This window comes from Emydura macquarii, unplaced genomic scaffold (genome assembly GCF_026122565.2).
Source record: "Emydura macquarii macquarii isolate MOO-44397 ecotype Brisbane River unplaced genomic scaffold, CSIRO-AGI_Emac_v2 contig_1253, whole genome shotgun sequence".
In the NCBI taxonomy this organism is placed as follows: Eukaryota; Metazoa; Chordata; order Testudines; family Chelidae; genus Emydura; species Emydura macquarii.
This window is the reverse complement of record NW_027131390.1, coordinates 60634469-60651398: the sequence shown is the minus strand read 5'-3', so window position 1 is coordinate 60651398 and position 16930 is coordinate 60634469. Positions and strand designations below refer to the sequence as shown.

Below are 16930 nucleotides of genomic sequence, written 5' to 3'. Positions count from 1 at the left end.
GGAAAAGTTCCAATATAGAGAGGATGCTCTGCCAGCAGGTCTCTCCCTATTATAATGAGAATGATTGAGCTCAAGGAACTCTACTAATCACATCTGTAACAGTATGGCATGGGGAAAGGTGAGGTATCAATCTCAATAATCCAATAATTTTTCAACCCTATGCTGCATTGCTCCTTTTTTCCTCCCCTGATATCAAGGCAGATTGGGTTAGTCATTCAATAGATCTACCCAAGTGTAGACCAACAATAGACTTGTAAATCAAAACAAACAAGAAGCAGCCCAGGTTCTTTTGTGACCAAAATTTCATGGCAATGGATGCTGTTTTCCAGAATTGGAAAAAGACAGAATGGAGAAAAAAAATAACCTATCTCCCTATTTTCCACAATAGTAGATCAGATGATTGCCCCTTAACTGGCTGATGAGACCCTCGTTCTCTGACCTGATCTATCTGCCAGTTGGGCCACCCACTTTCCCCCCATTTCAGGAGAGATCTACTATATCAGGGGTTGATCGTGCATCAGCCAGGTAGGTTTAACCTAGCTCTGTAGTGTCTGAAAGGTAATAATTGAAGAGGTGCTTGGTGAACAAATTCACTGCCATCTTGCTAGTATCTCGGAAGGAGACAACCAGCAGCATGTATTCCAGAAAGTGGAAGAGAGTATAGTAGTAGTGAAGTGACCATAATATAATCCTTAAATCCAGTGTTAGGCATGGCCTGAAATTTTCACAAGATAATCTGATTGCAAGCATAAAACCCAAGGCCCTAAAAGGACAAGTGACAGATCTATCCGTGTATTGAAGACAATTAATACAAGATGAATTTCACTTCACCCTGTCATCGAAATTTCTCAGAGCAGCATCTCTAATCAGTCCTCTGTGACTGCATGGAAGACAAGCTTGGGACTTCTGTCTGATCTCATTACAATTCTCATTTGGGCTGCAGAGTAACAGTTGCTTTACTTATCAAAGTACCTTCCTTGTAGTTACTGCCTCAGCCAGGAAGGTGTGTCAACTTCAGATGCTGTCTAGAAAACCACAGCGGTGGATGCTTCACATAACTAATTCAATATTCTTCTTACAAGGGATGATCATGCCACTTTGCTCCCTTTCTTCCTTTAAATGTGAAAAAAGCTAAATGTATGTAGGATTTTTGAGCTACATAGAATGCAGAAGAATTTTTCAAAGATTTAATACCTGTTTTTCTTATCCAGGAGCCAAAGCCAAAAAGTTTTGATTTAAAAATGCATCAAATGGAGTATATTGTAAATATGTAACAACATGTTTGACTTTTCCTTCAAATGCTGGGGCTCACGAATTCAAAGCTATGGTATCTACCTGAGCAGAAAGACCATGTCTCATGAGGTACAGCTAAGGGTAGCCATGAGGCTCTCCATCCATTCTTTCAAAGTTATAAGCAAGCATCTGCCAGTTCTGCCTTTGGAAAAAGGGCACTACATGCTGTAGTACCTCAGGGACTAGAGACCAATTGTATATAGTATTGTACATAGTTTCTGACACTTTTCCTCTGTGGCTATGCACTGCTGATAAAATCCCACTGTAAGGGAATTGTAGATCTTTCTACACAGGAAAAAGAAAAAAAGGAATAATTCTGTGAAATTTTATTTCCTTCAGATAGGAAGGATCACAGATCAGTCCCACTCTGCGCAACTTCTTATGGTATGGGACAAAAATGGTAAACTTCTATGCAGAGAAGAACAGGAAAGGATGCAAAGGAAAAGATTAAATTCCTTATTTGATAACATTTTGACTGAAGTTTTAATGTTTCTGACGGTAGTCAAAGAAATTACAAGAAGAATAAGATATATCACACTGCTGGCTTGTGCTGGAGGATCACTTGCACTCTGCTAGTAATGACAGGTCTGTTCTACCCTCTAAATTGCTAATGGCTGAAACCCATTGCAAAGGGTTTGTAGATTGAGAGAAAATTGTTAGTTGAGTACGGATAGGTTTTTTTCCCCTGTAAACTAATTTTCTCAAATTAGAAATCACTTAAGGTTAATGATTCCCCTCCCCCTCCTCCTCCTCCCCCCCCCCCCCCCCCGTCCAGTCCAGTCCAGTCCAGTCCAGTCCTAGTTTTAAATACGATTTTTTGTTTAGGTCAGGTGAAAGGCAGGGATTTAGGCAGGAAATTCATGTATAGTTTTATTTAGAGCTCTGCACGGGACTATTGTTTAATCCCATTCCCGCTATTATGACAGCAGGTTCTGAGGGGCCCGTGGGAACCCAATCTCGCTGCATGGCTCCACTAGTACTGCGCAGGGCTCTTTATTACTTGATACGTTGGTTGTGTGATATCTACTACTTAAACACTTCATAGAAAATGCAGAGTACCTAATTAAATGCAGAAATATCAGTCTGTTATTAAGACCTTTTCTTTCGTAATTCTTAGTCAAAGAGGTAAAAAATCATGATAGGCAAATGTGACTATCCTTTATTCTTCAGTCTAGTTTGTTTCAATATAAAACATTCACTACCACAACTTGAGGTGCATATAAACCCATTGAAAATATTTACAATGTGTCACTTGAATGAGATACTGTCTCCATATAAATATGGAAATAAGCAAAACTGTCTAAATTCAAACTATATTTCATCTGTAAGAAGAAATGGATGGGAATATAGCTCAAAATAGGATAAGCATTGGCAGTAACAATGACCTGGTGAGCCTGTTTGATTAATTTAAAAAAAAAAAGCTTTTTTTTTTTCTCTTTTGTTGTCTTAATCAGTGTGGCTAGTATGTAAGGAGAAATGAAGTGATGCTTTTCAGCCCTTTCTTTTGCTCTTATTGATTGGTTATGTAACTCCAAAGGAGACTTTTTGCTGCGACTTTGTAATTCTTGTCTTTCAGTTAATGCTCCTAATTTACCCAGTTAAAGATTATCATAATGTGTACGTACAAGAGGGCCAAATTAAGGTTGCTCAGGCAATCTTAATTCTGACATTTCCTTATTGCTAAATGCTTGACTTTTTTTGTGGCCTTATAAATGTTCTTTAAACTTAGGAAGGACGTGTGTGTGTGTGTGTGTGTGTGTGTGTGTGTGTGTGTGTGTGTGTGTGTGTGTGTGTGTGTGTGTGTGTGTGTGTGTAACAGTAACATATCACAGTTACAATCTTATTTGCACAATGTAAAGAGTGAGCATGCAGTCTGAAATACAGAAAAAACTTCTAGAATAGCAGCTATTAATTTATCAAAACAAAAATCAAGGTTAAAAAAAGCTTTAAGAATAGTTAGAAGAATAAAAAAGAAGTTAAAAAAAAATTAAGAAAAATTAGAACAATGACTCAAATGAAGGGCTAGATCAATCAGCAGTGAAAGAAATGATGAAACCTGCCTCTTTTACCTGCTATTCAAGGGAGAGTGAGGATTGGGACTTTTTTTTTTTTTTTATTATTTTTTCCCCGCCCGAAGGGCTGAGGAGGACCTTGTATTCAAATCATCATATTTCCGCTACCACTAGCTCTGGTACAGGTTGCCAAGACTCTGCATCAGCACCATTTGCTTCAGTGTGGTAATTGTGCAGAACATTTCTTTCTCTCCCCATATTCCTAGTTCTCTGTTTCCATCCTCGTTCCCTACCTAAAATGTAATCAAGTGTATTTTGCTTTTGATTAAAAGATGAATTCATAAAGAGGGGCTGGGATTTCTTTCAGTTGAAACAAAAATGTATCCGTTATTCTGGAGGATAGACTTTTGTTGGCCTATAGGTGGGGGAAGGAGGGTTAGGGACTCAAAAAGTTATAACTGCCTTAAAAGCAAATTTCCCTTTCAACAATTTAATGACCCCATTTTCTTTGTTTTTCGGTACTTTCATCTTATGTACATCTTGAAGCTTTTGTGCCATCTTTGTTACTGGCAAACAGCTTTAAATTTTGAGGGTGGGGCTAGTGTTAACTTTTAAACTTTCTCCATCAAAGGCTGGGCCTTGTTTCCTGTTCATAGCAGAAAATGTACATATAAAAATATATATACAAGGATCATGATACCTAAGATTAGCAACCTTTCCCTGGCAAAGGAGAAATCTCTCTATTCCACACAAGTCTTGGATAAAAATCTTGTTAAAATTAATGGCAGGCAGGAAATGTTGTCCATATAAAACACAGTAATCTAAAATAAATGAAGCTATCTTTCTGCTCTCCTGTGTTTTTATATGTTTCGTTAATGGACTACTGAACCAAGCTTTTGTAACTCCGCATTAGGAAGAATAACTCAATAGTGGCTGTCCTAGCTAATTGGCTTCCTTTATTGCCCACTAGCATGTTTTACTGTTGAAATAAACAGTTGTACACTTTTTCCCTGTGTAACTGAATATAATGGAAATAAATACAAGATTTTATTTCTTGCCATGTTAAAATACTGTAATACAAATAGATTATCAGATTCTCACTGGTTTTGTAAATGCAAAAAAAATCTTCAGCTCACACAAAGTGTTAGCTGCTTGCTAAACAAATCAGGGGCTAAATTCTGCTTTCTTGCACCAATGTAAGTGCAGTAACTCTGCAGTGCTTGGGGTGAGAATAGAATTTGAGCCCAAAACTTTCTCATAGAAGTGCAAACTTTGCTTAAAAGGTTTAAGTGAAAATAATTTGAATAGACAAATTATAATAGCCCTGAGAACTTGAGTTTATAATGAGAAATACTGATGGATGCTTTACTGTAATGGATCTGTATGGGCATACATCTTATAATTTTCAGCATTTCGAATGTTTATAAAGGCACAATTTAGGTTAAGGCCAGGTGACCTTCATATCAGTTAATAGAATGTCATTTATCACTTACAGTTTTCCTTGTGTTCTGTTGATAAACCATTTTGTATTAAATTTTTTCCCTCCTACAGCCTGGCTTTGTGGTATCGTTTCTATCACTGTCATTAGCCTGCTCTCCTTGCTAGGCGTGATCTTGATACCCATCATTAACCAAGGGTGCTTCAAATTCCTTCTCACTTTCCTGGTTGCTCTGGCTGTTGGAACACTAAGTGGAGATGCACTACTCCACCTGTTGCCACATGTAAGTACTGTTCCACCCACACACCAATGATTTCAAGTTTTAAAATTCCCAGAGGGCTATTCAACATGAACATCAACACTTAAGACATTAATTATTTGTATGTTCATTAATTGGTCTGTAGATTGGGACTGTGAAGGAAATTTTAAAGCAGTCCTTTAGAATTTTGTTGGCAATGACAAAGAAAAAGTTAATTTGACCTGTGTTTAAAAAAAACCAGGGACTGAAGTGTAACAAGTATTCTGAGTTTATCAATACATCTGATCAATGTAAAGCATAACTCCTATTTTGTATCTCATTTTGAAACTTCTGTTCTCAGAAATTTTGAAAAGGTACTTCAGGAGGGTTCTGGTTTGAAAACTCATGAGGGCGGGTCACAGGCTACCCCAACTGAACATCTATTTTGTGTGCTTTTAGCAGCAAGGATGTAAACTTGGTTTTGAATTTTTTTTGTTCTAAACTTTGCCTTATCCTCATTTTGTTTGGGTTTATATATTGTAGAAAATCTAACTTTGCAGGAGTATTACCACGAAATTGCTCTTTAGTCCAAGGAAGATGGTGGTTTTTAATGAGTTGTAGTACACTGACATTTATTTGAAGGGATAAAAGAGGGAGAATGTATTCTATGAACTTGGCTTGGCTTCTAATTCTTTTGACCTAGACTATAAGGTTAATTTATTGTTTACTTTGCACAATGCGTGATATACATGTTCTAGGGATATATTGACAAAGTTTGGAAGTGTGTTTTGGGTTAGAGCTAAAGTTGTTTTAGATAAATTTTTACGTCAGTGTTGCTAACAATGGAGGAACTGTAAGGATAATCAACTCTTGTATGTTAGTTAGTTATTTTTAGCTTAGTTAATGAGCAGTCAGTCTCCTTCACACCTGAGTAATATAAAGGAGTTGGAGTCTGTCCATCTAACTGCCATGATGAAACCTCCATGGTGGAAATTTTCTATTGATAGTTATTGAAGGTGGGTCTTTCAGTGAAACAGTTACTGTATTTGATGGACCTTTTCTGAGGGAAAGAGACTTTATTTTTTTGAGTGGGATTTTGGTAGTGTTTTTTTGGCAGCAGCACATCACAGGTCATCTGGACCTGAAGTTACTCTAGTTTATTGAAATTTCAAATTCACATTGTGACTCCCCCCCTCCCCCCTTTCCTAATAGTCACAAGGAGGCCATAACCACAGTCACCAGGACCAAGGTCATATTCACGAGCACAAGCATTCTCATGGACATTCCCATGGGCATGGACCAGGAGTTGAAAGCTTTCTGGAAGAATATGATGCAGTATTGAAAGGGCTTGTAGCTCTTGGAGGCATTTATCTTTTGTTCATCATTGAACACTGTATAAGAATGTTTAAGCATTACAACAAACAAAAGGTATGTGCCACATTTTCTCATTCTGCATGCCATCATTTAAGATGATACTTGGTAAAATTGCGTCCTATGGAAAAAATCAAAGGTTTTTTTAGGAAGATAAATTCTTAAACCCTCTACTTGGAAAGCACTCTGCATACTGCTGTTTGAATGTTTTGTAAAAACTGTTAGCTGTTACTAACCTATTTTCATGCTAGATGGTAGCATGTGAGAAACTTGACTGGATCCTTTACTATAAGGGCTTGCTTTTCCAGCTGTAAATGACTCCACTATCTTCCACAAGATGTGGATATCTTGAATTGTCTCCTGCACATCCCACTCATAATAGACTAGCAACTATCCAGGATGACAGCTGAGGAGTGTTTTAAGCAAATAAGGATCCCCACATCTTGTTCCAGAGTCAGGTGATCTGCTTGTGAAAATGTGAATTGAAGTACATGGAACATTTGTAGTAATAGGGTCAGATAAGTATCTAGGTAGATAGAATTCAAGTGACAGGCTGATTTATTTCAAGAAGAGACATCATTGACACATTCAGCTGAGGGAGATGTACACTTACAGAGTGTAACATAGTGGTGTGCAAAATTACAAATCCATTTATAAGACCTCTGAATCATTAGGAATTACAAACCTTGCATTCAAAACTCGACTGCCACTCTCTGTTACACTCTTTATCCAAAAAGGATTTGGTTTACTCTCATAATGGTTTTTTCACATGAACTGCATTTCTGAGAAAGGATGGCAGAAGGGGATGAAAGTGGAATATATTGAAGGGCATAGCTCTTTTATAATGGGCATGGCACAACTAATTGCCTATCCTATTTGCCTTCTAGGCCAGAAGAAAGCGAGAGTTTCTGTTCCTAAAAGAGGGAGTGATCATCATAGAATCATAGGACTGGAAGCGACCTTGCAGGGTCATCTAGTCCAGTCCCCTGCACTTATGGCAAGACCAAGCGTTATCTAAACCATTCCTGACAGGTGTTTGTCTAACCTGCTCTTAAAAATCTCCAGTGATGGAGATTGCACAACCTCCATAGGCAATTTATTCCAGCGCTTAACTACCCTGACAGGAAGTTTTTCCTACCGTCCAACCTAAACCACCCTTGCTGCAATTTAAACCCGTTGCTTCTTGTCGTATCCTTAGACTTCAAGGAGAACAATTTTTCTCCCTCCTCCTTGTAATAACCTTTTATGTACATGAAAACTGTCATCATGTCCCCTCTCAGTCTTCTCTTCTCCAGACTAAACAAACCCAGTTTTTTCAATCTTCCCTCAGAGATCATGTTTTCTAAACCTTTAATTATTTTTGTTGCTCTTCTCTGGACTTTTTCCAATCCGTCCACATCTTTCCTGAAATGTGGCACCCAGAACTGGACACAATACTCCAGTTCAGGTCTAATCAGTGCTGAGTAGAACAAAAGAATTACTTTTCATGTCTTGCTTACAACGCTCCTGCTAATACATCCCAGAATGATGTTTGCTGTTTTTGCAACAATGTTACACTGTTGACTCATATTTAGCTTGTGATCCACTATGACCCAGTGATCTGCAGTACTCATTCCTAGGCAATCATTTCCCATTTTGTATGTATGCAACTGATTGTTCCTTCCTAAGTGGAGTACTTTGCATTTGTTCTGACTAAATTTCATCCTGTTTACTTCAGACCATTTCTTCAGTTTTTCCAGATCATTTTGAATTTGAATCCTATCCTCCAAAGCACTTGCAACCTCTCCCAGTTTGGTATTGTCCGCAAACTTTATAAATGTACCCTTTATGCCATTATCAAATCACTGATGGAGATATTGAGCAGAACTGGAGCCAGAATTGATCCCTGTGGGACCCCTCTCAATATGCCCTTCCAACTTGACTGTGAACCACTGATAACTACTCTCTAGGAATGGTTTTCCAATCATCTTGTTGTAGTTCCATCTAGGTTGTATTTCCCTAGTTTGTTTATGAAAAGGTCATGCAAGAGAGTATCAAAAGACTTACTAAAGTCAAGATATACCATATCTACTGCTTCCCCCCATTCACAAGGCTTGTTACCCTGTCAAAGAAAGCTATCAGGTTGGTTTGACATGATTCTTGACAGATCCATTCTGAACCTTTTTAAGGTTCTTCAGTTTCATGTTAGACTTTCTGCCGTAGGTGGAGAAGCAGTTGAAGATATTTTTCTGCTTAAAGAGAGCAGTTGTCAGACCTTCTGTTAAGGGGGAAGACTGGTTAATATTTTCAAAGTAGTCTAGGAGATTAACACATTCCAGAGTGCAATCTGGACCAGTGAGGGGCTGTGTTACCACCTGCCCTGCAATCTTGGGTGCCTCACAATTCTTTGCTGCTGTAGCTTCCAACGTGGGCCTCTCACAAATAACCAAACAGTGCTCAGGTCACACTCTGAGTGTCTGTGTATAGTTACAGCCCTGGTCCAGCACTCTGACTCCAGCAGCCTGTCATCTAGACACCAGCCACACTGTGGCTTCCAGCAGCCTTGGTTACTACCTGCAGGGTGACCCCAACACATTCCCAGTCCTGGGATGTTCCCCAAAAACGTGTGTTCTGCACTGCCCCGTTCTCTCCGGGACAGTTCAGATATTAGAGGGCCATTGCCCGTGTAAGGGGTCAATGTACAACTGTTTGCTGCTGTAATTAGTTACCAGACAATTACAACACTGTATTAGTTTTGATTAAAGAAGAAAACAAGTTTATTTAACTACAAAGATAATAGATTTTAAGTGAATAGAGATATAAGGTATTGAAGTCAGAAATGGTTACAAGAGAAATAAACATAAAATGTTTCCCAGTAACTGAAACTTAACAAACTAGACTTGGTTCAAGATAAAATTCTTACCCCGTGTTCCCAGCACCATAGTTTACCAAATTCTCAAGTCAGGCTCTGCTTTCAAAGGCCAAAGGTCATCTTAGGTGAGAGAGAGAGAGAGAATTTGGAGTGTTTTTACCCCTCAGATTTATAGTCCACTCACCCTTTGAAATGCATTTTCCTGAGGGTTATTGCTAGATCAAGTTCCTTCCAGCTGTGGGAACGGAGACATGGAGTCTTGTGATGAAGGAGATTCCACGTTGTTTGCTAAAATGCAGATTGATTTGTTCCTGCTCCCCTTCCTTGCCAAAAAATGGCCAGTGATTGCCAATTAACTTTAATGACACCTGGCTAGAGGCGTCAGCTTGTCTTTTGTCTTTAAGAAACAGGTTTACCCACTCCTCAGACTTGTCTGGTAAACACAGTTCAGTCATAATTTCAGCTTATGTTCATAACTTTACATAAAATGTTGCAACACACATTTCAGCATGATATTGTTGACCAGCAAGATATTAGTTTTCAAAAGATACCTGACAAGGCATATTTTGTACAAAGATGATAACAATAGTGTGTAGGGTGTAAATACAGAGTGTAAATCTGGTCACATGGATTTAGACAATCTTCCACTAAGATTGATTGATTGATTAATTAAATCCTCGAAACTGGTTTGAAAACCACTGATCCCAATCTGTAGTCTTGGTTATAAAGGACACCGAACAAAAAGGGAGTAAATTTTCTTCATTAAAATCAGTTCTTGAAAGCAAATTTAAAACCTGAACAAATTAAACAAATGTAACAGTTCTGTATAGGAAGTGACTCTTGACTAATAAAACAGGCATTGATAATGTAGCCTGTGTATGAATTGTGCTAATTTAGGAAATTATACATTATTAGCTCTGTGGTCTATGGCTGAGAATTCCGATAATCTGGAGCATGGATGTCTGAAATTCTATTTTGATGTGGTTCTCAGAACTATAGACTCTCTTGCTGAATATTAAAGTGATATGCATGACAAAAGTTCCATGAATCTTCTTTTCCATTCAGTATTTTGTTACAAACTAGGCACTGACAATTATCTGTTTCAGTCTAAACAGAAGTGGTGCAAGAAAAAACAGAAGACTGAAGAATCACCAATTGGAAGGAAGCTTTCAGAACACAAACTAAATAATAGGCCAGATGCGGACTGGCTTCAGCTCAAACCCCTTGCAGGTAGACATTAATGTTGAGAATTTGTCCTTAACTATGAGACTCAAAAAGAGTTTGTGTGGGTTTGTATATTCGTACTCCATCTTTGTTAATAAGACCAGTGCTCTCGTGCATTCTGTCATTGCCATTTAACTCCATTATAACCTTCTTTGTGTACATACATAATGTCTGGCTTCCATTAGAGTTGGGAGCACTTTGAACACTTCATGGTGTAATTACTGACTTGGTTCTCAAACTTTCTGAGGCAGAAGGCCCTTTAACTGACTTCTATAAAAAAAATTGTAGATGATCAATTGGACGTTTGCAAAGTCTTTTTTTAAGAATTTTGGGTGGGCATGGTTCTGGGGCCTGCAATGTGCAGGAGGTCAGGCTAGATGATCATGGCGGTCCCTTCTGGTCTTATAGTCTGAGTCTATTTTTACATGTTAGTTTTGATGATTAAAGGGGAAAATCCATTTCACTTTGTAGATCCCAGTTTGAAATGTTTGATCTATATTTTAGCTGATAAAGTTAAGGAAGATTATCCCCTATTCCTTTCTATCTGTTTATGGAAGTGGAACCCTTCCGAGGTCAGGTCTACACTACCACTTACTTCGATATAACTTACGTCGCTTGGGGGTGTGAATAAGCCACTCCCTGAGCAATGTAAGTTACACCGACCTAAGCACCGATGTGGACAGTGCTACATAGGCGAGAGAGCTTCTCCTGCTGAGATAGCTACCATCTGTTGCAAGATGAATTTTTGATGCTGACAGAAGAGCTTTCTCTTATTGGCATAGAGCGTCTTCACCAGATGCGCTGATGTAGTGCTTCTAGTGTAGACTAGCCCTTAGTTGAGTTTGTAGTGTTACCTAGTTGACTGTCCTCATATAGGCACCAACTATGATTATAGAAGCACTGAAACACTTTCTATGAGAGCCTTGGTGTGTTAGATGGCTTCTCTTATGTAGAAAATTTTATTTTGTTTTCTAAGGAAAAACAAAATATTATTTCCACTTCATTGGCAGAGTGCCAGTTTAGACAAGTGGGTTTGAAGCCATCCAGTAATATCCCCTACCACACCATTTTAAAAATAAAACAATCCTTTTGTTTAACTTTAGAGTTTTGTCTGGCTGCATAAACTGAATTAAGAAAATGTCAAAGAACATTTAAGAATTGCTTAACTTGGATTTTGAAATAATGGCTTATCTTCTTGGCCAGTGTGAAAAAGCTCTTATTATTTTTATCTATCTGTTGGTCATTCCTGAGACCCCTTTCTCTCAGCTAGATCATTTTATCACTTACCCCTGAGCTGAGACCAACAAACTTATTGCACTGGAACATGCTAAATACTTCCTAGAGTTTGTTATCAGCGTTGGATTCACTTTTTTTCCTTGTTCTTTTTTGTCATTGGGGCTTCCTTATAAAAAGTAGTTCTGGCACTCCTATAAAACAGTACATCCCACTGATCTACTACACTGTGAGACAAGCATATCTAATCAAGGTGCAGTACAAGTAATTTTAAAGAGCTGCCGTGTTCAAACACAGAGATAGCTGCACTCCAGTGATGGTTAAGTGACTTCTGTGTGTGTGCATGCATACAGAAATAACCGGATAAAGTTTTCAGTGCACTTTGACCTCAGTCTTTGTCATGTAAGAAATTCTGTTATTGTATTCTTGACTTTTTTTTCCTGCTTTGAGCTCTACTAAAACATGAGCTTTGTCTAAACAGGTCAGCAGCAAATTATCAGGTACAAGCTAGGTCAGGATGAAAGTGTCTCTGTGTACCTCAGATGACTTATTGTGCAGAGCAACTGCATTGTGTTTGAGATTTCAGCATGACCTGCAAACACTCTACAGTAAACAGTGCAACAAAATAGAATCCTTTCTGTTTACTCCAGCTGCATGTGGAAACATTGATCTTTAGGTTGAGAAGTGCTGGAACATTTAATAGTATTTTATGGGTTTTTTTTCTGTTTTGGCAAAGCAGTTGAATCTCTGAAAACATTGATATGCAATGGCATACTTGCTACTGGTGTCTTACTTAAGAATTAATACACCACATCTCTTTCTCTGGCGTTAATACAGGAGCAGATGACTCAGTTGTATCTGAAGATCGACTTAATGAAACTGAACTTACTGATCTAGATGGCCATCTGGATTCCCCTCCCAAAAACTTTCTGTCTGTAGAAGATGAAAACAACTTGCATGAGTCTCACAATGATGTCTCTCACACTGTTCAAGACCATGATCTCCATGATACAGAGTATGACGACAAACATGGAGAAGATAAAATCATATCTAGGAAACATAATCACCACTGGCATCACAAACATTCCCATCATTCCCATGGTCACTGCCATTCTGGAAAGGACCTGAAAGATACTGGGATTGCTAATATAGCTTGGATGGTAATTATGGGAGATGGCATCCACAATTTTAGTGATGGCTTAGCAATAGGTAAGTAAATACAAGGTGTTGAGCATATTCTCTGTGGCTGTACTTACGATAGGTTATTTAGGTAACATTTCCCCCTAGAAGCTCTATGGGTGGCAGTAATATCATGAAGAGTAGTTCAGGAGGCCACTAACATTTTGTTTTATTCTTGCTCAGAGCAGTTCTATGGACATTAGTGTTTAAAATGCCAGCAGCTGTGGTGCAATCCTTGTCTACACTAACTTCAGAAATGGGAACTACACAAAAGGCATCCTTTAAAAATTGGAAGTTAAATCCTACTGAGGAAAATAAAAGGGAACATAAACAGTGGGGACCTGGGGAAGCTGGAGAAGAAGTGCTGGTAGGCTCCCTGCTGTGAAATTGAGCTGGGTTCACAGCTTGGGCCATCAGCCCTGGGCAGAGAGGGGGCTCCAGCTGTGAGTGCCCCACAATGAGGTGCCCCACCTCAGTTAGTGCCAGCGCTCCTGATGTGGCCGTGCACCACTGACAGAAAGAGGGTAGCATGGACACCAACAGCCAGTTCAATTCCTATGGTGGCTGTAGGTCGACCTAATTTAAGTCTATCTAATTTTGTAGCATAGATAAACCCAGAGAGAGAGAAATTGGAACTGAAGTAAGCAGCTTTTGTGGCATTTTGGGTTATATTATAGCATCATCCATCTAAATTGATCCAGCGCTTACCAGTGTCCTTTAGAAGTATAAAGTGCATTATTCTGAATATTTCATATGGGAGTAAAAATGAGGGAAAGTGCAGCTTATTAGTGATGGTTGCTAGGCTGACCTACTTAGCACTAGGTGGCAGTGTAATGTGATGGATTCTCAATAACTGGGCTGAGGCGTGAACCAAGCTATTCATATGGCTCTCAGTTAATCACTTCAAAGAATCAAAGAGTAGAAAAGCAAACCGGAACTCATGGATTAAGTATTAGTATGAATTTCTAATGTGAAAAGGAAGAACAAATAACTGGGTTGTCCCTTTCATACACTCTTATCACCTTTGTGTGCCTTTCACGGTCTTTAAACTGTAAAACTGGTACAATCTGTTTCAAGAGAATGTATACCCGTTACCTCTTTCCGGTTTGTTCTCACGTGCATATCTTTTTCTAAAGATCTGCTTTTTCAGGTGAATTGAGCAGCATAGCATGCAGGATAATGCCGATTCAGTAACCTACAATGCTTCTGCACACAAATTTTACACACATCAGGTACACACTGTTAAGAGCAAACAGTTAAATAATAATCTCATCTATGTTGAAAAATGTTAGAATCTCTGCAAAGGGAACTCTGTTACATTACTTATCGATTGTTGTTTAACATAGCCAATAAAATTAAAATGCCTTTTATTTGCATCTTGTTTTTCTAGGAGCAGCTTTTAGTGCCGGATTGACAGGAGGAATCAGTACATCTGTAGCAGTGTTTTGTCATGAGCTTCCCCATGAATTAGGTAATTAATTCCGTAAACTTCAAATGTGATTGTTTTTTGGTCTCTTTGACATTGAATGAAAAGCTACTACATGAAAATATATCCATGGTTTATCAGAATAGTAGTGAGGGCAACCAGCATGCAATGTGAAAACCATTAGAGCAGAGGTTCCCAAACTTTGGAGTGTGCCCCCCTGGGGGGCCATGGAGGAACCTTGGGGGGCCATGTCAGGGCCTTGGCCAGCCCCCACAGGAGTGGAAAGGAAGCGACACTCAGTCCTGCTCTGCCCCCATCTCCGCTGCAGCCCCAGACTCAGCTCCAGGCTGCGGCACCGGGTGTGTTCTGGGCCCCGTGCCTGGTCGGCCCTGGCTTCTGGCTGCGGCCCGGGCCTTGGTTCCTGGACCCATTGCCGGCTCCATCCCCAGCCCCTGTGGCTGCAGCTCCAGCCCCCACCCTGGCCCAAGCCGCAGCTTGGGCCCCAGTTCCTGACTGTGACTCCGGGGGAGGTGCAGACCAGATGAAGGGGGGGCAGCGGCGCAACACCAAAAATTTGGGGACCACTGCATTAGGATGACCACTTACAGCAGAAGAAACTCACATGCAGAACATGATTATATAATGCCATTATTCAGTATGTATAATCAGAACATTAGTATGTGTTCTAGTAGAAATCTAACATCGTCCATATACCATCCATTCTGGATGTGAAACTTTCAGAACACATTATTAGAATGTTCTCGCTGAATACATTCAAGTAGCTGACTCTGGTGTTGGTCAGTCATGTGCTTATGCACTTATTGTCCGGTCAGGGATAAGCATCTGTGAATTTCATTCAGCTAAGTGTCCATAAGGAGGGCTACTGTATCCACTACCACTACAAACCTACTTCATACGGGGTCCTGCAAATAGAAGAGGTGTGCTTTGTCACATTGCACATGATGATATTAGAGAAAAAATGTGCATAGGCTAAAAGGAAAATTTTAGGAACATGACTTCTTAGCATGCAGCCATCTTACTGCTGAACTGCTGTTTTGGTATGTGCCATGGTGGGGAGTGGGTGTGGATTATCAGGGTCTATACAATTCATAGTAGACAGAATATATGGGAGAATATTTTGCTTCCTTGCAAATTAGGGCTTTTAGGCAGGTATGTGTATCTGAAACCATTGGCACTAAGATATAATTCAGAAAGCAATTCTTCTTTAAGGCTAACATTAGCGTTGTTGTTTCACAGATGCTTTTTTCACAGCGCAATGTAGATAGTGATATGTTACAATCCCACTTCTCCTTGAGTATTTTCCCTTGCTGAAACTATAGCTCTGGTATTTGCAGTCTTCTCCACTTTTGTTTGTTGCTGTAAGGTTTGTAAATTTTGGAGGCACTACTTTCTGAGGCCGTGGTTTCACTTCTAGAGATTTTAAAGACTAGAGGGAAAGGTTAAAATGATCATACCAGGGATTAAAAGAATGCAGGCAGGCTTTCTTTCTTTAAAATGATCCTTTTGTCTTTGCCCTGTCTGTTCTTGTTGTCTCCAGTATCTCCACCACTAGGATATGGTGTTTCAAACAAGATGGACTCGTCCAGCTAATATCTGTTATCACCTAGAGAGGACCTAGCTAGGAGCCTGTTTTGTGCCTCTCCAAGAGAGGTGTAAAACCACAAAATACTTGTAAAGCTTTCAGAGATCCTTGAATGAAAAGCACTATAGAAGTACAAATTTAGCCTGCCAACATTTCTGTGAGGCAGGTAAGAGATTACATCTGGGGTAATGCAGCAGATTTAGTATTGGACAACAGTGCTACACAACAGTTTAAGACAGGAAGTGAAACTGCTGTGGAATTTATGGATTTGGATGTATATTGGATGTTTAGGATAAAGGAATTAATTTAACATCTCCATTCTTGAGAGACACAACTGTGAGATTTTACTCCACATGGTCAGGACTATGGGTTTTGCATCTCATCTGAAAGCAAGGGAGGGAGGGAGCCAGTGATGTAGTATTCCAGGCTGGAGAAACTAAAGCCCCAAGCAACATTAGTGGAGAGCAAAAGGAGACTATCACTTCATAAAACATTCCCAAGTTTGGTCTGGATTTGACTGAGTCCTGTGGTTCATTTAATGGCTCTCTGACCACTTGGATGACCTGGCCAAACTCAGCCTAGATGTAAGCCATTGTATTCATGTGTTTACTTAGTTTTGTCTGTTTACCAAATTCAGCAACAGACCCCTAAGACAAGTATTTCACTTCCTGTCCAGGAAGCTGGAGAAGTTTTGTGTAGGTGCAGGGCAATAGCTGATCCATCATTGTAGGGAGCCTCCTCTTAGAGCCCCAGCTCTGACCGAGGTGGCGTATAGTGAATCTATACTGAGTTTTAAAGGATCACTCACAACTGGTTTCAGGCAAGCTGAGAGAGTTCGTCAGGATATGTTGCTCTTGTTGGTGCTCTGTGTATGAGAGGAAACTTCTATATACACAGGTAAAAAGGGGGGTTAAAAATTAGCAAGTACTTCTGAACAACTTTTAAAGAATACTGAACCATTCCAGGTATGCCATTTTAAATACTTTCCAGACATGCATATTATTTATGCCCATTACTTGAGTACATTAAGTTCAGGTCTACACTAGAGACCTGTATTGCTGT

At 39.4% G+C, this 16930-nt stretch overlaps 1 protein-coding gene across 3 annotated transcripts in view; it reads left to right on the top strand.

Moving 5' to 3' along the window:
• Positions 1-16930, top strand: part of SLC39A10 (solute carrier family 39 member 10) — a 71949-nt gene that overhangs the window by 42932 nt on the left and 12087 nt on the right. For all 3 annotated transcript variants that reach the window (XM_067548987.1, XM_067548986.1, XM_067548988.1), the window contains exons 4-8: positions 4857-5026; positions 6194-6409; positions 10310-10433; positions 12498-12869; positions 14230-14310. In XM_067548987.1, coding sequence (XP_067405088.1) covers positions 4857-5026; positions 6194-6409; positions 10310-10433; positions 12498-12869; positions 14230-14310 — 963 coding nt within the window. The remainder of the gene's footprint in view (positions 1-4856; positions 5027-6193; positions 6410-10309; positions 10434-12497; positions 12870-14229; positions 14311-16930) is intronic.